The sequence below is a fragment of the Wasmannia auropunctata genome, unplaced genomic scaffold, assembly GCF_000956235.1.
Source record: "Wasmannia auropunctata unplaced genomic scaffold, wasmannia.A_1.0 LD334538.1, whole genome shotgun sequence".
Lineage (NCBI taxonomy): Eukaryota > Metazoa > Arthropoda > Insecta > Hymenoptera > Formicidae > Wasmannia > Wasmannia auropunctata.
In genome coordinates this window covers 17,194-44,436 of record NW_012028352.1, presented here as the reverse complement: position 1 = coordinate 44,436, position 27,243 = coordinate 17,194, and the positions used below count along the sequence as shown (strand labels likewise).

General features: G+C 41.3%; 5 protein-coding genes and 1 long non-coding RNA gene across 6 annotated transcripts; 4 read left to right on the top strand and 2 right to left on the bottom strand.

Annotated features, from left to right (window-relative positions):
* Positions 1 to 35: 35 nt before the first annotated feature.
* On the top strand, positions 36 to 1,040 carry LOC105458323 (larval cuticle protein A2B-like). The gene is made up of 2 exons (XM_011703544.1): positions 36 to 169; positions 506 to 1,040. The coding sequence occupies exons 1-2, from the start codon at positions 38 to 40 to the stop codon at positions 947 to 949; spliced, it is 576 nt and encodes a 191-aa protein (XP_011701846.1). The 5' UTR covers positions 36 to 37; the 3' UTR covers positions 950 to 1,040.
* Positions 1,041 to 3,048: 2,008 nt separating this feature from the next.
* On the top strand, positions 3,049 to 5,326 carry LOC105458417 (PH domain-containing protein DDB_G0275795-like). The gene is made up of 2 exons (XM_011703710.1): positions 3,049 to 3,060; positions 3,364 to 5,326. The coding sequence occupies exons 1-2, from the start codon at positions 3,049 to 3,051 to the stop codon at positions 4,198 to 4,200; spliced, it is 849 nt and encodes a 282-aa protein (XP_011702012.1). The 3' UTR covers positions 4,201 to 5,326.
* A 5,976-nt stretch (positions 5,327 to 11,302) lies between these two features.
* LOC105458322 (cuticle protein-like) lies at positions 11,303 to 12,754 on the bottom strand. Its single transcript, XM_011703543.1, has 2 exons — positions 12,692 to 12,754; positions 11,303 to 12,399 (listed from the first exon to the last, which is right to left on the bottom strand). Exons 1-2 carry the CDS (start codon positions 12,701 to 12,703, stop codon positions 11,410 to 11,412), a joined length of 1,002 nt encoding a protein of 333 aa, XP_011701845.1. The 5' UTR covers positions 12,704 to 12,754; the 3' UTR covers positions 11,303 to 11,409.
* Positions 12,755 to 17,919: 5,165 nt separating this feature from the next.
* LOC105458321 (larval cuticle protein A2B-like) lies at positions 17,920 to 19,501 on the top strand. Its single transcript, XM_011703542.1, has 2 exons — positions 17,920 to 17,982; positions 18,580 to 19,501. Exons 1-2 carry the CDS (start codon positions 17,971 to 17,973, stop codon positions 19,144 to 19,146), a joined length of 579 nt encoding a protein of 192 aa, XP_011701844.1. The 5' UTR covers positions 17,920 to 17,970; the 3' UTR covers positions 19,147 to 19,501.
* Positions 19,502 to 20,068: 567 nt separating this feature from the next.
* Positions 20,069 to 20,882, top strand: LOC105458319. The gene is made up of 2 exons (XR_975525.1): positions 20,069 to 20,314; positions 20,514 to 20,882. It is a non-coding gene; the product is annotated as an uncharacterized LOC105458319 (long non-coding RNA).
* LOC105458320 (structural maintenance of chromosomes protein 6) lies at positions 20,423 to 26,910 on the bottom strand. The gene is made up of 19 exons (XM_011703540.1): positions 26,392 to 26,910; positions 25,876 to 26,068; positions 25,631 to 25,783; positions 25,299 to 25,543; positions 25,107 to 25,226; positions 24,902 to 25,032; positions 24,528 to 24,728; positions 24,248 to 24,444; positions 24,011 to 24,157; positions 23,750 to 23,934; positions 23,207 to 23,514; positions 22,652 to 22,871; positions 22,395 to 22,565; positions 22,128 to 22,318; positions 21,814 to 21,979; positions 21,599 to 21,712; positions 21,323 to 21,517; positions 21,107 to 21,240; positions 20,423 to 20,946 (listed from the first exon to the last, which is right to left on the bottom strand). The coding sequence occupies exons 1-19, from the start codon at positions 26,515 to 26,517 to the stop codon at positions 20,910 to 20,912; spliced, it is 3,234 nt and encodes a 1,077-aa protein (XP_011701842.1). The 5' UTR covers positions 26,518 to 26,910; the 3' UTR covers positions 20,423 to 20,909.
* Between the last annotated feature and the right edge of the window lie 333 nt (positions 26,911 to 27,243).

The window sequence follows — 27,243 nt, the reverse complement described above, 5'->3', positions numbered from 1 at the left end:
TACGCTACTTCGAAGGCTGCTTGCGATGCAACGAGGGATGCGGCCGGCGGCCGCTGACCACCCCGATCCCGCTATAAATACGTTCGTCACCGCTTGTCCGAACGTCAGTCCTGTTTGCGACACGTTTGCCGATCTACAAAACCATATTAAGTGGAAAATGGCTATCAAGGTACAAATTATAAGGATCGCGTATATCAAATTTATTTAATCAATTATAGCTTGGAATATTTGGAATATTTCTCGCGTAGTTTTTGTCATGGAAACGTGAAACACGCATCTGTTTAAAATTCTTTGTTTCTATGCTTCGATATAATTAATTATGAAATGATACATATAATATCTTTGAAATCATGATGAGCAAAAAATGTACAATGAGAAATATTTATTTTCTATTAGATGCTTTATTTTCGATTTATTAAATTTATATTAGACTTATATTAAATTTTATCTATATTTTTCTGACACTGCGTTATATTACATTAATTTACATAAATTATATTTACAGTTAATAATCCTGGCTGCAGCGGTGCTCGCGGTATGCAGAGGCGCGGCCGTGCCATCGCCAGCTCTACCGGCCATCCCAGCTGTTGCAACTGGCCCAAGCGGCCCGGCTATACCAGCTATTCCTGCGACCCTGGCCGCGCAGCCTTTTCCAGTTGCTGCGATCGACGCCACGAGTTACGACCCTCATCCCCAGTACACTTACGCCTACGACGTCCAGGATACGCTGACCGGCGACGCGAAGAGCCAGCATGAGAGCAGGGACGGTGACATCGTCAGCGGCAGTTACAGCCTTATCGAAGCCGACGGCACCAGGCGAATCGTCGAGTACACGGCCGACCCCGTGAACGGATTCAACGCCGTGGTCCGTCGGGAGCCCCTGGCGGTGGTGAAACCTGTTGTCAAGGTCGCGCCGCCGCCGCCGCCGCCGCTCGTTTATCAGCTCTGAAGGATGTGAATGATGATTATCCGCGATGATCCCCGAGACGAGAACTAGTCACGCTATAAATAATGTATCGATGTTACTGCAATGAATCGTTAATATATTGATTTTTATTAAAGACTTTTTTACAAACACTGTATGCGGAGATTAATTTTATCCTGCAGACTTTCGCTGCAAAATTATGTGTGGATCTTTTTATTCTTTGCACCTTTGGATCACTATTCGTGCGGAGCGGATATTTTGGGTCGTATTTTCATAAATTTTTCGTAAATTCATGCACACAAAACAAGTTCGCTTACAATGGACGAACTAATGTTACGCGAATAAAGCCGTTGAGTTATGTAATGGCACGTAAACTTCGCGAATGGGATTTCGGAGTCGTAAACTCTGGCTCTCCTTTGTGAATATGATTGTGAAAGCTTACAGATCATCAGATATACACACAACGCGAAACTTAACGAAAATTTAATGATAATTGCATATGTCATGTATAATAATGCAATTCTTCCTTTATTTAAATGAAATAAGAGAAGCATGAAAAAATTTTTCAAGTAAAAAATTTATAGTATTTATAGTATTTATCCTTCATATTTATAAAGTTCTTTAAAAAATTTCTTTTTCAAAAAAACCTGTCGCTTTTTTGTTAAAAATTAAATAATGTAATTACGATCATGAGAATGATTTTGTATCACATATCGTTAAGTTTAGTTTGACGGCAACTATTAATTTATAAATCAACATATACATTTTAAACAAAAAATAAATGAAAGCGATCTCAATCTTTTGCATATGATTTCTTCAGAAATTTAAATTGTTTTAGATTATTTTATTAAATAATGCTTGATTTTGCGGAATTGATTACTCGAAGCAATTTTACGTATATAGATTTTGGTATCAAATACATACAGAAAATCCTGATCCTTAAGAAAACATCAAATTTTAAAAAAAGATAGAAAAATCTCCATGTTCGCAAATTTTTAATTGAAATATGTTTGATAAATTAAAGATGAGATCGTGTAGTGTACACGAAACATACATCTATTGCCTTGAGATATGCAGTGAGAATTATAGATTAACAGCGATTACGCGAATGTGATAATTAACGCAATAGTACATACATGCCGACTCGTGTTAGCAGAGCTCATCGTCACTGCCCGCTACCACGGAATATATAATAGACTTCAGTCAATTGCGGGATGTATGTACGGCTGTCCTCGTGCTTTCGTCGGCCTTGATAGGCCGTCCGTATTGGCATACGACACGCGTACATACGTGCATTGCATACGATTATGCGTACTTCGGTTATCAATTGCTCGCGCTTGCGTCGAGTTTAGGTGCGTTAGGCAATGCGTTTCTCCATCCTTTTCCAAACATTGAGGCTGGCAATTTTAAAAAGAGCTTCTCTCTCTCCCCTCAGAGAAGTGTGGCGAGAGATATATTGTTATAATAAAAAGGAAAAAATTATTAGACGTCAAAAATACGATAGAATAATATACATATCATTTAATGTTATGCCAAAAATTTCTTGTCATATGTGTCACTGTCTCATATTAAATTGCAGCTCTTCGCTATCAAGATGTCACATTTAAAATTTATTGCAATGTTTTTCCTTCAATTCAAATATATGAGTTACGTCCTGCTTCTAAGACTCTGTGCAGTATTGTTTCTTTTAGGTACGTATAAATAACTATCCTATATCGACAGCTATAGGGAGGCGAGGAAAAAGAGGATGGAGGTCTTGCAGTGTGCTCGGATACGCGAACCCCGATTTCGTCGAACGACCTCGAGTCTTCGGCATATTGGCATCCAAGTCGCGTGTACGGGCGGACAGCGGTGATATGAAGAAACATAAGCGCGCGTACATTGGTACAATCACAGGTCGAATCCCCTTGTACATCGCAATGATTATCGTGGAGGTCACCGCACGGGAGAGGAAGGCATAGAAAGAAAGAAGGAGACAGAGGTAGTGTGATTAGGTGGGGCGTAGGTGGTTGCAGGGAGCATCATCGGTCGTCGGATGACACGAAAGCGACGACGTATAAAAGTACGGACGATCTCACCCTGAGGCATCAGTCCTCTTCTGGCGGTCCTCTCGCGCGCAAACAATGGCCGGCACGGTAAGGGGGAGAAGAAACTCGGGCATTAGAATCTTCTTTTCGACGCCCCTCTAAAATGGTGGCTGTGTCCGAAGGATTGTACTTCGTAATCGGTTTCCACTTATCTAAAAATAGTAATATCTTTCAATTATCGTCGGATATCAATAGTCGCGCGTGTGTAAAAAAAAAACCAATGTAAATCCTGTGCCAATGCAACGCGTAGCTAAAATACGCGTTGGTGCCAAAGTGTTAAAATCCTAGAAATTCGATAAGGTCGTTGCTGAAATGTCGTTGAACAGATTATACATAATATGTAATTTTTAGCTTCTCTTCTTTCTGGGACTGGCGATGCTCGCCCGGGGGGCGGTGGTGCCCGCCGTGCCAGCGGCGGCAGCGGCGGTGGTGCCCCTGGCGAAGCTGGAGGAGTTCGACCCGGCGCCGCAGTACAGCTTTGCGTACGACGTGCAGGACGCGGTGACCGGCGACTCCAAGGCGCAGTACGAGACCCGCAACGGCGACATCGTGCGCGGCAGCTACAGCCTGATCGAGGCCGACGGTACGCGTCGCATCGTCGAGTACACCGCGGACCCGATCAACGGTTTCAACGCGATCGTCAGCAGGGAACCGGCGGTCGCCGCCGTTGCGGCGCCGGTGGTTCCGCTCAGACCGGCCACATTGACGCCGGTCGCTATACCGGCCGCACCCGCCGCCGCCGCCCCGGCGCCGTCGATCCCCGCCGTCGGACCCGATTCCGACGTCGAGGTACTCGATGCCCGGTTGGGCCCCTTGAAAGCGAAGCCGACGACGCGCGACCGAGAGCTCCAGCGTCAACAGTTGCAACAGCTGCAACGGCTGCAGGAGCAACAACAGCAGCTGCTGCAGGAACAGCAGAGTCGGTCGTCGAGATTACAGATCCAGTATCATCAACAGCAGGAACAACAGCAGCAGCAGCAAGAACAACAATCCGCGCGGATCATCACTGGACAAATTGAGCGGCAACAGCAGATCGCGACCCCCCGATTAATTGGTCTTCCCGCTGCCGCCAGGGCGATAGCCACGTACCCCGCTAACCCCTACGCCGCGTATAGCGCCGCGTACTCCTCGCCGTTCGCCTACGCCGTGCCCCTTAACGGCCTGGCTTACACCCCCGCCACCGCGTAAACTGCCCACTCGTATCTACCTCGAATCACTACCATTTCGTTATTTTTTTTTTTTGTTAGGATTATTGACGACAAAAACTGTAATAAACTGTTTGCCATGAGTTACTTATACATATGCGCGTTTATCTCGCTTCTTCCTCACTGTTTCTGCGATTGACATCTACGGTCAGCCTTTGTTCCTGGAAAGCGCAAAGTAACGACAAAATGCAACTGACCGAAACAATACGAGGTCGCTGGTCGCAGTCGATCCCACTTGGATTACATATCGCAGGTCGCACGCGTGCCATAAAAAAAAAACAGGGTACCGCATAACAAGTAAAAGCGACGAACTCTGGATGTGCGTCGATCAATGTCACCCACGTCGCGAATCGATCGCGAGTCGGTCGGCTGTCATGTCGGGGTCCAATCCATCTCGCGTTACGTAAGACCCGGACCCGTTGTTACGCGCACCGAGCCCGCGGGCCCCTTGTCGTCGTGTTTACGCAAGAAACACGTCGCGCATATGTACATGTACGTACACGCGTGCACGTAACGCGACCTTCGGCTACGCGCGACGCATTTAATTTTAAACGATACGAAAAGAAGCTTATCATTATGATTATTAATCCGATATCGTAAAAACACGATTATTGCCATCTTCATCTCGGGAATGTCTTCATTGGCCGCTCTCGATTGGTATCTCGCCAGTAAAAAAACCCCTTTTATCTTTTTATAATACGTCATTATCCGCGCGCCGCCGACTTTTCTTGAAAAGGGTATTCTCGTACGCGGCCGTGACATATCAAAATTATATCAATTATATCGAACGAAACGTATGTTTCACTTTATATACTCCGAGTAATACTTAAACTTTTTCAGTGAAAATAAAATATATTTTTTTGTCACAAGAGAGAGCCATGCAGTTTTATTACTGACAGAATTTATATGGTATAAAGAGTCCTTGAGATATCGTGAAAGAAGTTTCATGTTTCGATATCTCACTTTTCACAGAGCAAGTAGTAAAGATCAGCGCGAGTCAGGCAAGTAGATCGCGGCCGCGCCAGACGTCTGCCCAGTGAGCGACATCTACTACTGCATTAACTTTCTTAATGCGAAAACCGTTGATATAATAAAATCAAATGAAAGAACATCACTTTTTGCGTACAATTTATAATATTATTATACATTACGCTTCTACTGGATTACTGACTGATTATTTATAACCTGCAGTGTACGAGCAAAAAAATAATAACACAACAGTAGCAAAAATATGGAACAGAAATTTTGAGAATCTATTGGCACATTATACGCGCCCAGAAATAATCCTGTATAATTTACAATAATGCAACATAATTAATATACGCAAAAATATCTTTTTATTTTGCATAACGCAAACACTCCATACACATATACGTATCAATTTTAAAACACGTGGTAATTAATATAAAACAAATTTTGACTAATACAAATTAATTGGAATTCAAGCGTCGTTTATTACGTGAGATTATGTAAGCTATTATTTGCGAGGGCACGTCCAGGAACTACATCGGTCATTCGTCGAATAAAACAGAAGTTTCAGAAAAAAAGTAACACGTAATCCGGATTACAACGTCGCGAGAAAAAGAGCGCCGTCTTCGTTCTCTCCTCTCTCTCTCTCTCTCTCTCTCTCTCTCTCTCTCTCTCTCTGCCCGTCCTTCCGAACCGTGCAAGACGGAGTGCAGCGGAACGAAGAAGGGGCAAGAAGGAGAGTGTTTCGCGCGCGCGAGCGGATCGACTTTCACCGAACAGAAAACGCGACTGCAGCCGCGGCCGTCAAAAAACCGCGCCCAATGTCACTATGCGGCACCTCGTAATCGCGCCCCGTATTACGTGCGCACGAAAGACCGGTCCACTTTTGACAGAGAGAGAGAGAGAGAGAGAGAGACCGGTCCGGAATCCGAGCGAACAGGCGAACACCTCGATCGCCGCGGGCGAGAACCGACGTACGCGTTCCTCCGCCGATCCGATTACAAAAGGAGGCGACTCGACCTGGCCTTTGATAGATGACCGCTCGCCTTTTTTCGGGCATTTTTGCGGAAAATCGTTAAAAGATAAAATGTTAAGTTTTATTGTATTTTTATTTAATTCCTAATTAAATTGTGAGATTTGATAACTGAAGTAAAAAAATCCTAGAATATTCTCTCGTTGCGTGCGAGGAAAAATCGCGCCGTATTCCCTCATTTCCCTCCTCCTGTCGATCGTGCGAATTCATCGTAAGGCATAACTAATTACGTAGAACCGTTTAACGCGATGCGCAAAATTGCGTCGCTACATTAACGACATCGATAATCAATTTGCAAAGCGTAGCACGTAGCACTTGCGGTAACTGCACAACTACGCCGTGAGTGCCGTGACTGGAGTACGTTTAATTTGATGAATTAAACGCGCAGCACGCATTGCGCATCCTTTCGGATTAGTTCAACATTTGTCTTCGCTTTTACCTTCTACAATCAAATTACACTTTACTATATTAAAAGACACGCCTACAGATTAAAATAATTACTGGGATAAATTGTTGGCAAATTAAAACATGATTCTATCTTTAATTAATTTCAAAAGAATAGCATCATTTAAAAGAGGTCTTCGATTCTTTGTTCTCTCTCTCTCTCTAAATGCAGAGAAGTTATGCTGTCTTGAAATATGTTTGTTACGGATATTCAATTAAATTTATTTTACAACGCTTATTAAGCGCGCAATTGATTGAGGGTGTAATTAATTCAAAATTAACGTTTACAATGATTTAACTGCAACAGGTCACGAGATCGAATGGAAGTGAACGGACGTGTAGTGTACCGTCCGCTTTAAACGGATGTTTTCGACGAAACGAATGAAAGATCCTGCATACGTCCCGACCCTCGACGGACATTCGAACTCACCGATTAAGGCTACGCGTTTTTTTTATCATTTAACCATGCTCGTGCGAATCAAGGTTATCAACGCGAAAGCGAAAAAGGGGTCGAGCGAGTGCACGCTGCGCACACACCTAATGGACACACCGGGGAATGTTTCCCCGAACCTGTTGAAAAATTATCGCCATCCCGTCAGCCGATCTGTTCTTACTTTGTTATAAATCACCGCCCGGCTCCAATCGGATCCGCGCGCGCGTAAAAGCCACGGGTAAAATTTAAATCAAGGATCTTTCTCTTCGACCCCATCATTTCTCATCGACGCATCGTAATCCGGCGGACCGTTCGGATTTTAAAGTGCATAAGCGAGGCAAATGTTACGCTCGTCAAGGCGGTCCATTTCGTTATTAATGCCGGCTGTCACGCGCGTCAGATAAATTGTCGACAGTAAAGGATCAAAAAAAAAAAAAAATTGAGAGGGAGGTGATATAAAGAAGATGTGTCGTGTGCATGTGAAAGGCGAAAGGCAGACAGAACGACGTCACGGATTAAATATAGTATTACGTATTTATATATTTTATATTAAAATGTTATTTACCCATGTCGCGTCGCACGCCCTCGTCGCACGCCGCAATTTTTAAATCCCACCGACTCCCAAAATATCTTAAATGCACATCTTTGGTCACTCGCCGCAATTTTTAAATCCCACCGACGGCACCGATTCCCAAAATATCTTAAATGCACATCTTTGGTCAGTCACGTCATTAAGGACGCCTACGTTAATTCTCGATTTAAAAATCTCGCGACTGTGTTTTGCTCTTCTCCCTCATTAGGGAACGCGATATTCTTTCTTCTTTACTTTTTTAAAAGTCACTTTATCTTTCACGCGCGCGCTTTTCACGTGCAGGCTTATTAGCGGCTTATAATTATCCTTGTACGGGACGAAGAAGTCGCGTTAACGAGAAATCGTGAAGATCAAGTGAAATACGAGGCGGGAGCAAGATCGGGCTAATAAATATTAATTCAGGACCATGTCGGCTCGTCGGTGAAGGAAGGCTACGCGATATACGTGGGCCCCCCCGCTCGCCATAATCGCGCCCTCGAATTTGCATGTCTATAATGACCGATTTCACCGAGCTCGATCACATATTTAATTATGGTTTAACCGATTTTGCATCTGTTATAGAGCTTCAATTTTACACACAAAAAGAATTCTTCTCCCGAAAATTTAGAGCTACCTCTCTACAGTTTGATAACTGTATATCTGCATATTTATTGCAACAAATTGACCAAAGACAAGAAGATAAGCAAGTAGATCCGGATAAAAACCGAAAAAGTGAGAGTCCGCTCGAAACGCCCGAACCTTGAGAAACTATCGAGACCCTACGCTTGGCGAAAAAAACGGCCCTGATATTATTAATGAATCTATAATAGTAGCAGTTTAAAGTTGTGTGAGAGCGATAACCTTAGCATCAAGGCCGTTATTATGGACGGTATATTCGATTTCGACACGCAGTTCGCCATATCGATCGCCATTTCCGTGGAATCGCCTGATCGCGAAACAACGCGACGCGTGTGTACGCGCTTCCCGAAAAGCGCGAGCGGTCCGCCCCGTTATGCAACGCAATTTAAATCGAGGCCTGGAATTTGAACGCCTTTCTCCCACGGCAAATGGATTCGGCGCCGCGTGCGAACGAGTGAGCGACTTCGGTGGCGCGGTGCACACGTAATTCTTCTTCCTACGTTTCTCCGCTTCCTTACGTGCCGCGCGTAGCTCGTTCTCGCGCCAGACTTGGTCTTCGAGACTCAAGCTTCAAGCGTAGCTTGTAGTGGATTTTATTTTGATAAAATTCTAATCAGAGAGAGAGAGAGAGACCCACATAATTCCAAGAAATACGAAAGTCAAAATTGTTATCAGTGACAGAATTAATAGGGTAACTGTTCCTATTTAAGTATTATTAAAAGTATTTTTTTTTTATTAAGTTAATACTTTAACTTAATAAAAAAAAAACTTTGTCTATATATTTGTATCAGTTTATTTTTATGACTTATTTAAATATAAAAGCACACTAATAGGGACAGTTACCCTATTGTAATTTTAATTTTTAGCTTCGATCGAATAAAATTATTATTCGAATTACGTAAACTGTCCCAGGTAGAATACATGATTGTGTGATATAATTAGGCGAATACAGCGTGGTAGAATTATTCGGCAGAATGTTCGGTTCAATTATCAGAATGAGCCAAATTAACGCGACTCATGCCGCGCGAGTCATCGCCGCGGCGCGCCGCCCGGTCGGCAGAACCGCGACGGGCGACATTGCATTCGCAAAATCGGTGTCTTTCCATTGTCATGCCCCGCGATTCCTTAGGCGATATATGCAACGGCACTTTTGCAATCGGGCCCGATCGAGACCGGCGAACAAAAGTGGAAGGCTCCGTACGCGCGATCCTTGCGCGGCCGCGCGTCTCTCAGGGAGGTGCTCGAGAAAGGACGAGCGAAAAGCGGAGAAAGTGGGTCAATTCTGGCGAACGCCAGAAATAACGTGACGCCGATCGCCGCGGTATTACGCGCGAAAGTTTACCCCATGCACCAAGGGCACGTGCGGCCCGTTCGGAGACCGAGAAATTTAACGCTGCCCGTTTCGGAACGATATATCGCGAGTAGGTAGCTACAAAGGTCGAATTGAGCCGAGAAACAGATCCTTCACAACGTCGAAAAAATTTCGAAATTGTCTGTTTCGGGGAATTGGAATTCTTAATTCCTATATGGTAATTTTTACATATCGTTCGGTGCTCCAATTATCTCTATATTGTAAATCCCATAAAAGTTGTCTCACGAAAACGTGAATGATGATTTACAAAAAGGTATAACTTTGTATTAAATCATGCGTTACATAATTAAAAACTAAAGTGAGTTACGAGTTACAATTACTTGTCCATGTTCCACAATCCGTAAATTTGCCTTTACTGTTGCACATCGTAAACACGCCGCAGAGACAGCTCTCGATAAATTCCGAATCGCGAGAGTGCTGACGCGGCGACGTGGCGCTCTCGAAACGATGCGAAATAGATTCGGCATAAACGACAACAGAGTGAGGAGAGTTTCGACATCGCGTCGTGAATTTATATTAGCCTGACGACACAGAACAATACGAATTGCAATCGCGAGCTAGAATGTCGCATATGACGCACGCGATTAGCACATCACATGTGGTAAGCGCTCGATATCTAGATTTTGCTTTGCTTTAATCATTTCGCCATTCTTTTCTCAGAAATTCCAGAACAGTAATAGTGCTTAAATAAAGATTGACACGTGGGCTCTTTTGATCTCGTCTGTTCGATAGGTAAAAAATAGTCAGTGCCACCCACATAAATAAAACAGAAAAATTTCGCGTATAGAAATTCTCTTATATTTTAATTCATAGAATATTACGCGTAATTAAACTTAAATTGTAGATCTTGCTCTATAATATTTTTGCTGTTCTGAAAAACTTTGAACGTTTGAGAAGCATAGTGAATGGAAGTAAGACATTTGAATGCAAATGTTAATGTGTTGGGATAAACGTGTAGTCCTTCGGGCAAAACCGGTACCGTGTGAGATGATGATCGGGCGATCATTATGTGAGTGCGATAAAATTAATCAATATAATAAAGCCAATTAAGCACTCTTAAGATGGCAATTGATATCAGATCAAGGTGATCTCCCTCGTTATCTACCTCTCTATCAGTTATTATTTATATTTCCACTTTTAATTGAACAACATCCTTTAACTTTGTGCATTAAATAGTGTGATTAAAATCTTAAATTTGTAAAATTTGTCAAAATAAATCACTATTATCATTAATTCCGCAAATGTAATTTCTGTCTGTTTTGCTAGGGTGTTTTCGATATTTCCGTCTTTCTTTTATCTTAAACTGATGTGTTACGATAATCGTTGTGTAAACTGATTATGATAATGTTCGTTCCTTATCACGTTTGACATCTTTTATCATGAATTGAATTTAGATTCGATAACTTAGATACTTTCTGTTCGTAATTGAATTCTTGGCAAATATTTGCAATACCTAATATTACGTACAATATGATATAGATATTATATCCATATGTAGCATTACACACAATTTATTTAAATGTTAGGTATGACTAACATATTGTGAATATTTACATCAATTATTAATATGATGACAAATGCAGGAAATGGTTGACAAGATTTCGCGCAAACGAATAGTCCCAAATACGTGTGTAATTTCTTTAATCAGTCACATAGAAAGAACATATACATGATATAAAAATAAATAAGTTCGGCCTGAGTCGACAATGTAGGTTGACGCGATCAACATGATTAGTGGATGTAGGTAGCGGGGGCGGCATAGGAGAGGGATGCAGCGGGGGCGGCATAGGAGAGGGATGCAGCGGGGGCGGCATAGGAGAGGGATGCAGCTGGGGCGGCGTAGGAGAGGGATGCAGCTGGGGCGGCGTAGGAGAGGGATGCAGCTGGGGCGGCGTAGGAGATGGCGGGCGCGGCGATCTTAGCGAGGGGGGCTGCGTGCGCGGCGTACGCTAAGGGGGCTGCATGAGCGGTGTACGCAAGGGGAGTGGCGTGCGCGGCGTAGGCAAGGGGTGCAGCGTGCGCGACATGGGCTACGGCGGGGGCAGCGATTTTAGCTACGGGAGCGGTATAGGTGAGGGGGGCTGCGAGCGGAGTGGCCAGCTTGGCGACGGGGGCAGCGTAGCCAGCGTAGGCGAGGGGAGCAGCCGCGACTGGGGCGGCCAGCTTGGCGACGGGAGCGGCGTAGGAGATGGCGGGCGCGGCGACCTTGGCGAGCGGCGCGGCGTAACCGGCGTAACCGGCGTAGCCGGCGTAGGCGAGGGGAGCATGAGCAATGGGTGCGGCATGGGCCACAGGGGTGGCGATCTTGGCGATCGGAGCGGCGTAGGCGAGGGGTGCGGCGTGTGCGATGGGGGCGACGGCCTTGACGGCAACGCCGACGGGTTCCTTGCGGACTACGGCGTTGAATCCGTTGACTGGGTCAGCGGTGTAGTCGACGGTGCGCCTGGTGCCATCGGCCTCCAAGAGGGAGTAGCTACCCTGAACGAGGTCGCCGTCGCGGGTCTCATGCTGGCTCTTGGCGTCGCCGGTCAGGCTGTCGTGCACGTCGTAGGCGTAGCTGTACTGTGGATGCGGGTCGTAGTCGGCGTCGACGGCCTTAGCTACCACAGCCTTGGCGACGGGGGCGGCGACGACCGTGGGAGCCGCGGCGTAGGCCAGGGAGGCTGCAGGCGCGAGAACACCGGCGTTGGCGGCGGCCACGAGGGCGGCGAAAGCGACGAACTGCAAAAGAATATATTGATAGAGTTTCTGTTCGGTCTATTTCACGAGGGAACTTTTGTTGACAATACCAAATCGATCCTGGTTTTACATTTCGATATGCACTTGGAATTTGCGCGAGGAACTAATTCCGATTGATGTTCACTCGCGAATGTTACTCTATCCAAGAGCGAATTCCAGAAGGTAAACCTCTGTCTCAAGAGCACTTCGAATGTACAACCAAGTCGAATAAGACTTCAAACACTGCAGGCTAACGGACTTGGAAGGTCCTTAGCGTTTGCAATCTTCTACCCACCTTGAACGCCATTCTTGAGTGGATTTAGTTGGTTTGGATCGACCAAAGCAAGACTGATGATGTGCGGTGTTGATCGCGACCGTTTTATATACCCGGTGGCCCATGCAGTCCACCACCGTATGGGTCCCCACCATCGATTCTGGTGCCGGACTTTGAAAGTTCGCCGGCGTTGACGGCCGACCGCACTTGAACTTGGCCGGTTCGCACTCGCGATCGCGCACCCTCGCTCCCGATAGTTCACAGACACTTGGAAGGATCTATTGCCGCAATTCTTTTTTGGCGAAGACGGAAGTAATTCGAAATAACTTGACTTTGACATAGTCATTACGATATCGGCTTTTCTCATTTTAAAACACAATGCACCACGCGAATGAGACAAAAAGAATAAGACGCATTTTTGAGACACATCTTATTAAATATATAAAACTGTGTGAGGTTTGATAAACGAACGGTTAGTATAATAATAATAAATAATTTTTAACACTGGCTGGAACATATAAATTACAAAAATAATTAATTTGTTTCTTAATTAATAATTTCATTATTCTCCTTTTCATTAAAAAGTTTTCTATTAAAAAATTTTTCATGCTATTATTGCATTAGATGTTGTGATAAGAATTTGCTTTTTGGCAGCAAAATACAAGAATAAAGAGATTACTGTAGCTATTTTTTTTCTCCGTTGTAGCGGATTTATCCTTCATTTATAAAGTAAATGAAGAGAGTATATTTAAAAAAATAAAAAGTAAAAGACCCCAGTCACAAATGGCGTGTTTATCTACACCAATCGCTTCGCGTTCTTGCGGCATATCGCAAATCAATTCGTTCGTTTTTTTTTTCATCTATCGCTATAATTGTTTCCTGTTATTGTGTAACGTCCGTTTGGCTCTGTGTACATTACTGGCCATCCCAAACTCCACTTTTCATACGCGGACCTTGAATGGACCAATTTCTCGCGAGGCATCATTGAGAATGGATTAGAAAATTATAATACTTATGACACAGATCATATAATACAGATTTCCAACGTGAAGAGTTTGCATCACGTTAGACCCGGCAAAAAAATAAACTTTAAGAATCTCAGATTATCGAAATAGGAGTTGATGTTTGTACAGACGCGGTGTTTGATCGTCATGTCAATTATAACATTATTCTTAGAATGTGATTTTAGAATGTGGTTCCTAAAATAACAGCCAGATTATACAATAGAGATTGTTAAGGATATTTTAAGAAATATAGTTACGTCTATCTACGTAATTGTCGAATCCATTCATCAAGTTAGTGTTCGCGACTCCTGCATATATTCTCTATTTGCTATAAATAAATTTTGAATACATGGCGAATAATAAAATCTATTAATTGGGAGAGAGTAAAGATTTCATAATTTCTGTTAAAATTAATATTAATATTTTTGAACTGTCTGTATTCACGTATAGTTTCATTTAATAACAATGTATGATTTTCATACAGATAAAGATTGTAAATGCCATTAGCTGAAAATAGGATAACATGTATATAAGTACGATTGCAAGAACAATTGTTAGGGATAATCATTACAGTCGTAACATTCATATAGTAGCTATTCTCACTAAGAGAAAATATAAGTCACTTCCAGTGTATTATATGATTCCTATAACGATTTTTAGATGGACGAAAAATAACATTATTATTCTGTTGTAGCAATCCTAACTTTTCCTCCGTGCTTTCTTTCCATAAGAGTTTCTACAAAAGAATATTAATTCCTTCATCATAATTGTGATCAATTGTGATGAACATTGGGTATTCTGTTCTCCCACGCACGAGAAAACAAAAATCACCGAGCATCGTTCGTCAGCGTCGCCGCGAAACTTTCGAGCCATTCCGATTTACGTGTCTCTGCCAAATGTGTCGCGACAGACCGGGATCGCGTTGTTGCGTCATATCATCTAACGTCGTCGGGGCCCGTGCCAGAGAGAAAGAGAGAAGTGGAGCACTTTCATAAAGAAGAAATAGGTGGGTCGGCCGAATATCGCGCGGCTCGCGCCGATCGATCGCGGGCCCGCGGGCATTATCGAGCAGCCTCGTGCCGATTGAGACTCGAGATTTCGCTCGTCACCGTCTCTCGGTGTTTTTGTCAATCGCTCTGCCTTCTGGTCCGCTGCCCACGAAATCCGCGTGAAATCGATATTTTTTCTGACACGAAGAAAATCGCCCCACCCGGGATCAAGATCTGGAAGCTAAACGATTGCACAAAGATGGTTACCGAAAATTTCGTACGTACAGGCGATCTCGGTCACGCAATCATCGAGGAAGAGACTTTTGAAAATTTTGAATGTGTTTCGCACGCGGTGTCTGCAACAAGTAAATTGCTCTTGCGGTATTTTTTGAATATATATACTTTTAGAGGTTTCAATTTAAATAATTATAGATTTCGGTTATATAAATTGTTCATATTTTACCGCTCGAACTCGCTTAAAAATGCTTATTCAAGGATTTAATTAATCCTACTATGCGTCATTGCAATTTATAATTGCAGTGAGCGATAAGTAATATTATAATGATGTTACCACGTTTTTTTTTTCAATGTTTCGAGAAAATACTCGATGCTTCTCCATATATAGGGCATAATTTTACGAAGTACAAACACAATTTCGTTAAAGAAGAAAAAAAAGAAGGGAAGGAAAAGAGACCTGTCGGCTTTGATTCGACCGATTATGGGAACGATCGAAGGTCGCGACAGGAAGTGTGTGCATGGCAGTGAATCGGCAGTAAATTACATGCCGGATGACCCGGACGTTGAAACCGAACTCGCCTTCTTGGGCGAGGAAAAATGCTTTGATCCGGATCCCTGTGGCGCGTGTCAATTAGCAGGACAAGTCCTGCTGTAATTTCACGTCGAGCCGCGCACATTAACGCAACTCGAAAAATATATGTCTTATTTATGTGTATTAAAATCAACGGCCTTCATTTCTCTTAACATGGAAAGATACGCGTATCTTTCACTCGATCGTTCCAGCGTCAAAAAATGTAACAAGTATCGCGCTACGTATACGCACAATTTCAATATGTGATATTATAATACAGATAAAAAAATAATGTATACATATACCGAGATCTCTTTATTATTCTATTCGATGTGGAATATTTTCGATAAGTATTAAACTCGGTATAAATATCCTACGTCCACGTTGTACGAGTTATAATTTGTAGGTATATGTAATGTTTCAAATTATTATATATATGAATTATTATATAAGAATTATTATACATGAAATTAATGTAAATTTTTTCCTTACGTTCTAATTTCTGTATCGTTGAGAATGATTATTACTTCCGAGCGAACTTCGACTTCGTTCTCTCGTTACGTATACGCGTTTGCTGACACGTGTGTTTCGCGATCCAAGAGATTATAATCCATCAAGCCTCAAAATTACACGAGACAACGCGTTTCGAAACGGTTCGCATAATTATCTGGGTTGGTGATACCCGGCCAGGCGGCCTATACGTATCCATTAACTTCTGGCTTGAGTATCGACATACTCGTTGCTCACGCAAGTTGATGCAAGTAGCACCGTGTCACTCTTTATTGCACAGTACTATGCAACTTGTCACATCGATTAAATTGCACTCCTTGTTGCGAGAGGGAGTGCCTGGTAATTAAAACAGAATTGCTGAATACAGATGCTACGATATTAATTTCGTTTGCTAATAATATAACGCAACATTAATTGAAAATCCCAAATTTAAATATAATTTCAAAGTAACATTTTCAGACATTAAAAAAATGTGCTACATTATATAATCTCAAAAGATTACATAACTAAATTACATAAAGAAATTTACTATTATGCATATATAAATATGTATGTTAATATATTATTTAAAACATTAATTAACATTTGTTAAATATTTAAATATTTAGTTACAAACACCTATCATCTTGTAGTATTTCCGATTAGATAACGTTTGTGTTTCAATTGTCAAAATCGCTAATTACGGACTTTACTCATCAATTAAAAAAATTATTTTACAAAGACGCATTGCGAGTACCGAACGTAATTTCTAAGCAAATGCAAATCGCGAAAAACAGCTTCGTATATAGGAATTTCAACGTAAATCAGAATATTCGGCCCAAGCCGAGCGAATAATGGAAAATTAAGAAACGCGCGGCATTAAAGTAACTGATCAAAAATAAGCTAAGAAAAATCTGTAAAGAGAATAGAGTGACAAATGAGCTCTAAGAAAGTCTATAGATGAACAGATCTTGATAGATCCAAGAGAGTCTTCATGAAGAAGAGAAAAGAAAGTTATGCTATTTATTATGGATTGTAGACAAAGACTACAGATGTAAGCATGATACAAAGAACTGATAGAAAGAAGTGAGAGATTTTGATCGTACTGGTTTGTTTACGTACAATTACGTAAGTAAAAATAAAAAATCGCTTAAAAGTCGCGCTTAAAAACTTAAAATATTTTTATCGAGTCTGTAAATTGACAATCATACTTTTCCATGGTTTCTGAAAGAATTTCAGTTTTATGTACAAGGACGCGGAATCCTTAAAAGAGAAAAATAATGTTTAATATCGTGCTTACAGCCTTTCTGGTGGAAAGTCTTGAAATATAAGAAATATAAGTATTACAAGGTCTTGACGACCATGAACAGATAATCAATATCAGTACGCGAGATCATTTGCGTATTTTAATTATTTCTCCATCATTTTTCATTAATCACTTCATTTTATATTAAGAATCGGTAAAATTATTACAGATTTTTGCGATCTATCGCCAAAATTTACCAGGTTCGCAAAGGCCATTATACATGAGGAAAGAAAAAGAAATTTTGTGGGTAAAGAGTGAAAGAATAAATGCTCCGTAATAACCCTTGATGGAGCAGGCGGGTTGGGCGGAGGAGGATCAGGTAACTCGTGGCAAGGACGTGGCCTAGTCCCCGGCGACGACGACCGGTGCTGCTCGTTGGTCCTTCAAGATGCGAGAGCAGGGGTTCTGATCCGATCCGGATCGTCGCTCTCATTGGGCGTGGTCCGATTTCTTGCTCAATTTTGCGCTCTTCGCGACCGCGAATCGGGTGGCCGTCGAAGGTACCGTCACCCAGTTACATCAGTGAGCGGGTACGACCTGATGTGTGTAAGTGTATGCGGCGACGGCGGCGATGTGGTGTGGTGTGGTGTGAGCCTCTCGGCAGACCCGGGCAGAGTGGTATAAAAGCCGAAAACCATCCATCCATTGGTATCATTCGCACCAGACTCACAAGATCGAGCGAACTACCGATCACCCGAGCAACAATGGCCTTCAAGGTACATATTACGTCCTTACCTCGATGTACGGTCGGCCGATCTTCGATAATCCTCAAGTTTTCGGTCAAGTTTCTCGCGACGTATAGTTCATCGTTCTCTCGGTTGAATTCTATTACGCGAATTATAATTCGAGAATAATAACGATGCACTCATAGTTTTTTTCGTGATATTACTCCATTTATCGAGATCCACAAACAGAGCAATTAACGATATTTGGATTATTCGAAAGTAACGCATTTAACATGTTCTTGATAAATTCTGCAACAGCTTTTACGCGACAAGTCTTTCGTGTCTTTAGATCGGATTAATTATCGTTCGCATTTTGAAAATTTCACTACGAAGAGATTAATAAAATTAGTTAGTGCAAAATATAAGAAATCTGTACTTCATCATAATTTTGATAATTTTTTAAATTTACATTAATTTACATTTTTTTTCTTCATGTTGTGTACTATTGTATCAATTCTTATATTGTATCACTTATTCTATATTTAACCGTTTTATATAATTTTGTAAATTTTATATATAATTTATATTATATTTCAGTACATTTCTTGTACGATTTTATTCAATTTATTTATTATCTTTCTTCCCCAGTTTATCGCTTTCGCCGCTCTGATCGCCGCCGCTAACGCCGGTGTTATCGCGTCCGCCCCTCTGGCCTACGCTGCGGCCCCGGCTTACGCTGCGGCCCCCACGGTCGTCGCTGCCCCCGTCGCCAAGGCCGTGGACGCCGACTTCGATCCGCATCCACAGTACAGCTATGCCTACGACGTGCACGACAGTCTGACCGGTGACGCCAAGAGCCAGCAGGAGACCCGCGACGGTGACCTCGTCCAGGGTAGCTACTCCCTCTTGGAGGCCGATGGCACCAGGCGCATCGTCGACTACACCGCTGACCCGGTCAACGGATTCAACGCCGTAGTCCGCAAGGAACCCGCCGCCGTTGCCGTCAAGGCCGTCGCTCCCATCGCACACGCCGCACCCCTCGCCTACGCCGCCCCGATCGCCAAGATCGCCACCCCTGTGGCCCATGCCGCACCCATTGCCCATGCTCCCCTCGCCTACGCCGGCTATGCCGGTTACGCCGGTTACGCCGCGCCGCTCGCCAAGGTCGCCGCGCCCGCCATCTCCTACGCCGCCCCCGCTGCCTACCTCCACTGAACTGTGACCTGACCACCACTTAGGAACTGATACTTACCGAATAAATCTCAATTTTCGTAGCAAGTATATAAGTCGTATGAAATTATCTTCGCCTATTTTCGCTGTATTTTCGTTCAGTAATTCAAGTTGGACTTTGAGAAAAATCTGATTTAAATTGCAGGGGATTAGCAGCTGTGTTTTCTAGAGCACTTTTTAATATATAATTATAATTCATTTTCTCATAAGCTGGTGGAAGAAATATTCTTCAGCCAGCTTTCTATTGATGAGTGTGTGTATATTTCTCGATCATTTAGAATAAGACTTGGAATATTTGTGTTTTGAATGTTGGAATAATCATAATTTTCTCACGGAATCATTTTTCAATCGTAGTCATTGCTTCTTCCTCTAATTGTCATCGTTACTACGAGTTAAGATCTTAATGCTGAAAGCTATTGAAAATTGCAAAGTGTTGCAGCAGCTATTTTGCTTTTGTCAAGAGTGAATCGCGCGTGCATCCATCGAACTAAATAAAAAGCGCATTATTCGATTTCAAATTAGTATCGAGTGCTGTTTTCACAAACGACGGGCCGATATAATTTACATAATTTGAGAGACGCACGCGCTCGAATTTTTTCAAACGCGTGTAATCGCCGTAACGTAACGTAATACGTTATCCAATTTGCTAGAAAGGGGATAAAAAGCCGCGCGGATCGAAAGTCGTCGAGGAAACGTCGAATTCGACCGGGCTCAATTAGCGAAATTAGGTCAGGTACTACCTGCCCACCGGTGTTATCCCGCCTTTCCGTGACATTACCGCATTACCGATTCACGAGCGCTCGCCGAGCACTTTCTCCGACCAAGTGCCAGGCATACGGATTACATAACGTCGATTACCACGCCTCGTCCAGCCGGCCGACACACGCACCGGCCACAGTCGCCTCACGCGTATCGCATGTAATACGCACGTAATGCGTTAAAGGCGTGTTGCGTTATAGCCGGGAACCCCGCGGGCCGGACCAGATTCGCGCAATGCCGTGTGAACCTTGATCTACTTACCGGTCTGGCGTGGCCCGCAACGCACAATGTCTCGTACCTCTCTCGCCCACCACCTCTCTGGCTACTCTGGATATCCCGACGCCTGTTTTGGCAACGAATAAATCCTGAAGAGAAGCCTCTCGCGAATTCTCCGGTTAGTTTTTAGTTCCGAATATGAAATAATGACGTCTAGATAAGGTTGAAGATATAGGAGCCTGGAAAGGAAGCAAACTTGCAATTTTTAACAATTATCGAAATCAGCTGCGATGATTTAACAAAGTTTTATTATGAAAAAGAGAAAATCTGTATTCGTTACACGGTACAATCGAAGGCACTTTCTTTTATCGTTTCAGTTACAAAAACTTATTCCGAGTATCGTAACTCGAAGCTGCGAACAGTTTTTGAATCACCAGGGTACCTGTATACATATATCGTAAGTAAAAAACATTTTGAATCACTTGTCACTTTTATGAAAGATACATAAAATAAATTTGAACGCTGCTTTTACGCCTTACACATAACATCTAGGAGTTCGCCTTACACGTAAACATCTAGGAGTTCGCCTTACACGTAAACATCTAGAAGTTACCTCTTTCAACAATACAAAATAAATAAATTATTTTCACTTATCGACACAAAACAAGTTTCATACATCGTTGTTATGCTTTAAAATTATTTTCCTATCTCAGATAAATCTGAAAATAATGAATAACTAAAAAAAATACATATATTCGAACGGAAATATATATTCACTGGCTCAAGCCTCTTCTCTCTGGTGGCTGTAATCTAGAAAAAAACATGTATGTTCAAAGCATTGTAACGCAATGTTCCTGAAATTGTTAAGTTTGTTTCGCAATATTACAATTTTATATTTTTATATTTTTAAAAATTTACTCATTTAAAACGGACAAAATATGCTTATATTATTTCGATAAAAACTACTTACTGGTGAATTGTTACGTAATCCTCAGCAAGAATGTGCGACGTGTCTAGAGGTGTGAGGAAAGCAAATTGACTCTGTGGATGCAATTTAGTGTGATCCAAAAGAATATCCATTACCACCCGCCGGTTCACTTTGTCCTATAAATAAGCACGCAAGGCAAATAGTTATTTTTTTCTTATCCAAGACAAATTCAAGATGTATAAGAATACAACAGCTTACCATGAATACATCGAATTCATCGAGAAAATAGAAGGGTAGCTGAATGCAGTCCCAGAGAGCCAAGATGAACGCGACGGTAGAGTAAGATCGTTCGCCTCCCGAGAGCGATCTGGTGTCGTTGCCCGTCTTTTTATCGTCCCGTGCACTCACATGTAAATCGAGGACTTTTTGTACGTGATCGATCACCACAGTTCCCTGGTAAAGAAAAAGAAAAGAAGTAGAGTGAAGAAGAAAAATTAGACAGAATGTAATTAAAAAAATATTTTCTATAGCTACCTTGTATTGTCTTAATGAAAGCACGTCGGTGAAAGACTTTTGGACATAAACGCTATACAAGTCCCTCAATTGCAGGAACATTTTCTGCCGATGTTTCACTCGTTCGATGTGTTTCTGCGAATGTATACGAATGTATTGTAAATGTTCCCTCGAGTATAAAATAATCACACAATAAAGATAATTTAAAAATTATCTTATAAAGATAATTTTCTAACCTCACAACTCTGTCTCAACTGAGCTGCAAACTCAATGTTCACTCCAAACTTTTCCTGTTTTTCCTTCAGTTGTAGCCGTAACTCATCCACGCAACCGTACTGGTTTTCTATTTCGCGAATCTTATCTCGTAAATCATTCAGTGAAGTTTTAATTTGGTTTATTGATCTGTAAAAGATAAGATATCAAAGGTAAAGATAAGGATAAATAAATAAAATATAAGTAAAAATTAAGAATTTAGACTTTTGAAATAATAAACGAATAATTTTGGTTACACATAATGTTACATCATCTTGTAACTAACAAGACAGCTAACCTGGTAGTGCTTATCCTTTCGGGACACTTTTCAGTGGCGTTGGAAACCGCTTGCTTTGTAGCTCTCTCCTGTATTTCGAATTCCCCCGCTGTGCATTGTATAGCTTGACGAATTTCTTGCAACTTTCGAGTAGCACGCTGACACTCATGTCGATGCCTTTCCTTCTCCCGAGTCAATTCTCTTATTTGATCCTGCATTAAAAAATATATAAAATATTATTCTATCAATATTAATAACACTTTCTACTGATGAATAATGTAAACATACTTTGAGAGGATCAATCACTATGTGTAAATTGTGCCTCAAGTCCCTGCAACGCTTAACTTCCGTGTCGAGAGACGTAACGTTCTTTTGAAGTTCTTGCACATTCTCAGCTAAAAGCTTCGCCACAGCACTTTCCTGCGCTAATTTCTTTTCCAATTCCGCGGCTTCGTTTCGCTATAAATAATAAATTAAACACTGCAGCCATATATTGTTTTGATTAAGAGAACAGTAGTACTTCAGAGAAAATTTTAATTACTCACGAATACGTCAGCAGACGTAGCTTCATTCGCCTCGATTTTATCTTTCAGTTCATTAATTGTATTAGTACATTCACTTTGCGCGGATCTCAGCTTATTGATCGTTGTGTTCACGTTTTTCAATTCGGAACACGTGCGATTCACTTTATCACATACAGCGTTATATACTGCTACGGCCTCCTGCTTTTTGTTCTCCGCTACCTGAAGTTCTTCCTTCAACGTTCTAAAATGAGAAATTAATACAAATCATTAATGTGTGCCATTAAATTTTCTTTTATGTGTACATATCGGTTGCGACACTTTTTCATAGGTCTTTCAGTATATATTTAATATATATAATATATATTTTATAGGTAACTAATATTTTGCAAATGCAAACCACGATGGTGTACTATCTTTAGTCTAGAGACAGTACACCAATTGTGGTTCGCATTTGCAAAATATTAGTGCGTTTCGAAACCTAAAAAAAGTGTCGCAACCGATATGTCTACGACTGTACAGCATGAAATTAGCGAGTAGAGTTTACTACTCCAAATTAGATTAAATTGTTGCACTCACTGCATCGCTTCCATAGTAGAAACTTGAAGATATTTAGCGCGTCCGCACTTTCCGCCATAAGTTCTGTAATTTGGATCGGGATAGAATGTGTCGCCATTTAGGGTAAATGCTCTTTTGCAATTTCTCGGCACTTTGATCGCGTCCGACATTATCGTGCAGGCTTCATCATTTGTTGGTATAAGAAGTATACATTCAATTTCGCGCTGATCGATTAAGCAATTGGCTACAACAGGATCTTCTATAACCATTGCTTCTAAGAGATTGGAATATTGTGGAGAATGTGTGCAGTGGCGACTAACATCATGCACCTAAAATTTAAGATTTGGTTAGGCATATATTATAATGAAAGTTAAAATTAGCATTGTAATTGCTACTTGTTACACTTGTTTATTATATATATATATATGTATATTTTTATAAATATTTCTATTTTGAAATTTCTCAAATAAGACAAATAAATAAGTGTAACAAGCAATATATATATATTGTAATTGCTATTCTTAATATTTCAATTTCAAAATAATAAAGATTATATTTTGTTACCTGATTAAAGAATTTGCTAGCTATTATTTGAAGAGTTTTTTCGTTGTAGAAAATTTCCTTCATAATACTGTTCAACAATTTGGCATCTTGACTATTATCCACGCAGAACGAGCTGAGGGTGTGATAACCCAGAAAGTTTTCTACTGCCGGTGCCCAAGCGGCATCCTTCAATTTTATGAAAGCTCCTACATAACAACGTAAATTAATATGAAGTAAAATTACTAATTTCGCAGTAATTAATTTTAAAATGATTTTACATACCAATAGGACCGCGTGGTTTTTCCTTGAATCGCTTTTTCCTATATTCCTCCTCAATTCTCTTCAATAGACGCGGCATGTTTGACCCAAATACACTCAATGCATTATCCGATTGTTGCTCGACTGCGCTCAAGTTCTTTTTGATCTTGTCTTTAAAAATTTAATAAAATAGATTTTTTTAACACAAACTAATTATATCAGTACACTATTGTTACTAATTTTGTCATTGATATGACTCACATATGTGTCTATTAAAATTCTCCACTTCATTTTTGGCGGATTGCACTTCTTGCGAAAGTCGCATCTTATCGGCCTCCAAATGCATCAATTCGGTTTGCTTAGTGCGTAACGAGGCATCGAGTTCATCCAGTTTTTCTTCTAACTTCGATAGGCGCTCCTTTGTTTCTTTTCTCTTGTTATGTTCTTCGTCGTTGCAGCTGTAAAAGATATGTGTAACATATATTAATATCATAAACTTACAAAAATATATATAAACAGTATTATAGAAATACACTCTTACTTCTCCAACTTTTGAATTTCCTTCTTCAACAAATTAATATCATCTTCGAATCGTTTCATCTTACTCGCTGAAGACCGCCATTCGCGCTGTTTATTTGAATACGCCTCATTTGCAGTCTTATATTTTTCTTTTGCACTATTGTAAGCTTCGCTGCTATCTATTACTTCCTGTTCTGCTTGCCGAATTTTTTCCTTTGTTTCCCTGTAAGATAAAAAAAACGCGATACAAGATACAAGAATTCATAGCTTTTATAATAAAATTATAATTATACTAATAAATATTTAAAAATTAATAATATCAATACACGTCAGCTTTAGAAAATAGATACAATTAATTTTATTTCATAGTACTTTTATTAGCAAATTAATTCTTACTCGATTTTTTTATCAATTTCTTGGTCCTTTGTTTCCGTAGACATTTCCACATCTTGAATCTTTTTCAAATTATTTTCATACATTTTTAAGCTTTCTTGTATTTTAAGAAGCTTAATTTCCTCTGCAATCGCCTAAATAATACGAAATCATTATTCTACTTCAAAATTACTTTGGAAATTTCTATTTTCTTCGATCTAAGACTCACCTTAGCCCACTGAAGTTCTTTTTCGAGATTACTTAATTCTTCTCGTGATTCATCCATTTCCTCTAATCTATGTATACTTTCCTCCAATTTTTGTATTTCTTCCTTTACTTGTGATAAGGTCTGAAAGATAACCCACAAATGAGAATAATCTACAATAAAATAAAATACAGGATACTGCGAGAGTATACATACCGCAGAATATTGTGTCAATTTGATGTTTTCTTCTTTACATATGTCGAGTGCCTCTTTATAATTATTTTCAATGGAATCTAAGAGAGTAGCTTTCATAAATAAATTGTACTTTTCTTCGGGCTTAGAGGTAACTAAAAACGTTCTTGAAACGTCCTGATTCAATACAGATATTGGATTATCAATCTGTATATTCATAATTGTTATGATGTTGTCCAACTCATCTCGTTTTGTAGAAATTATTTCTCCTGAAAATGATAACTTTCTGTAAGCACTTCTAATGCTATTACAATCACATGGATTTGTTAAAAATGAAATTCATATATTCCAAGTACCTCGCCAATTTTTTATCTTGTACGACGAAGTAGTTCCAATGTTGCGCACAACTGTAATTGTATCGCCATAAATCTCAGGCTTGTAAGCGGTGTCTCCTTTATTCACTAACGTTATCTCGACCATAGCAGAGTTCCTGCCCTTCTTTATAAACTCTAAAATGTCAGAGCAGGCAATCCATATACTATTAATGTGTTTTGTAGGATTTGGGACAATAAAAAAATAATAAATTATAATGTAACAATACCTTTAACAGAGGTCCCCCGGCTCGTAACATTCGCCCTAGCACCAAGTCCTACAGTCAGTGCGGTTAATATGGCACTCTTGCCGCTACCATTGCGGCCCACGATGAAGTTAACATTCTCGTTCAGTGTTATTTCCAGCGCATCGTGACACATGAAGTTATGAAGACGAATCTTTTTCACCTTTCCAGCTGTAAACTGTAACAAATGTGACAGTGATTTATTAAATGTATTTAAGATGTTTCCAGAGACTCCAATGATTCTGAGCAAAAATTGATTGACTCGTTTATAGAAAAATTATCAATTTGACACACAAGGCCAGGCGATGAACCTCGACTTCAGACTGTTATAACCTTCTCAATAATACAAATAAATCTACAATAATCATCTCTAACGAGAATTTCATTCTCATTTGCAGTAAAATTTAATTGTCTCGACGTTTAATGTTCAATCAATTTTACGCTCTCTGACGAGCTGGAGGCAATTGTTATCGATGCCGACTAGGTAGTGCCGCAAAGTACCTCCTCGCTCTGCTGCCTCTGCTGGCTCTGCACCGTGTCATTATCCTCAGTGTTCCTGGAACGCTTGGCCTGATGCTCGTCGGACTTCTCCGTCGCTTTCCTCCTTCGGGTCGCGTCGCTTGCCATGCTTCCCGCGGCGTTAATCGACGGTGCATTTAAACAAAGTGCGACCGCAATCCCGCTGTTCAAATCCTAATCGCCGCCGTAAAAATCGACGCCGTCCTCACGTGATTCCGCCGTGGTGCACTTCAATGCGGAATCGCCGTTGGAGAGAGCGCACGCCAAGCGTATCCGTCGCTCCGCGTCAATCGATGATCTCCTACCGTCCTACGCCGGACGCTAAAAACGATCGAAACCCGTGTGAAGATCGTTTCCTCGTTCCGACAAGTTCCTGACCGTTCATTCACTTCGTTCCCGCCAGACCGTTGACTGACGACGACTGTCCCTTCTCTTCTTTTCGAGAAGCCGACCGATGTCCTTGAACGTGAACGTGCATGCGTTGGTTCCTAAACGCGTCTCCCGGCGGCCCGCCCGCTGATTGGTCGACTTCGCTTCGTGCGTTTAGTGAGGTTCGAATCTTCGCTAAGTAAGGTTTGAGTCTCCGCTAAGTGGGATTTGAGCCTGCTCCTCTGAATAAAACATGAATTTAGCGGAGACTCGAACCCCACTTAGCGAAGACTCAAACCCCACTTAGCGGAGACTCAAACCACATTTTAGCGGAGATTTATTGAATTTATTCTCCCGCTGCACTTATATAATTTCGAATCCCACTTAGCGGAGACTCAAACCCCACTTAGCGAAGATTCGAACCTCACTTAGGGTGCCGTCTCATGGCAGAGATTTTTCATGTAA

Coding starts and splice junctions, on each gene's coding strand:
- LOC105458323 (XM_011703544.1), top strand. CDS start 38: ATGCGGCCGGCGGCCGCTGACCACCCCGATCCCGCTATAAATACGTTC. Junction 170..505: donor AGTGGAAAATGGCTATCAAG/GTACAAATTATA, acceptor TTATATTTACAG/TTAATAATCCTGGCTGCAGC.
- LOC105458320 (XM_011703540.1), bottom strand. CDS start 26,517: ATGGCAAGCGACGCGACCCGAAGGAGGAAAGCGACGGAGAAGTCCGAC. Junction 24,445..24,527: donor GAAATTCAAAAGTTGGAGAA/GTAAGAGTGTAT, acceptor TATCTTTTACAG/CTGCAACGACGAAGAACATA. Junction 24,158..24,247: donor GAATTTTAATAGACACATAT/GTGAGTCATATC, acceptor AAATTTTTAAAG/ACAAGATCAAAAAGAACTTG.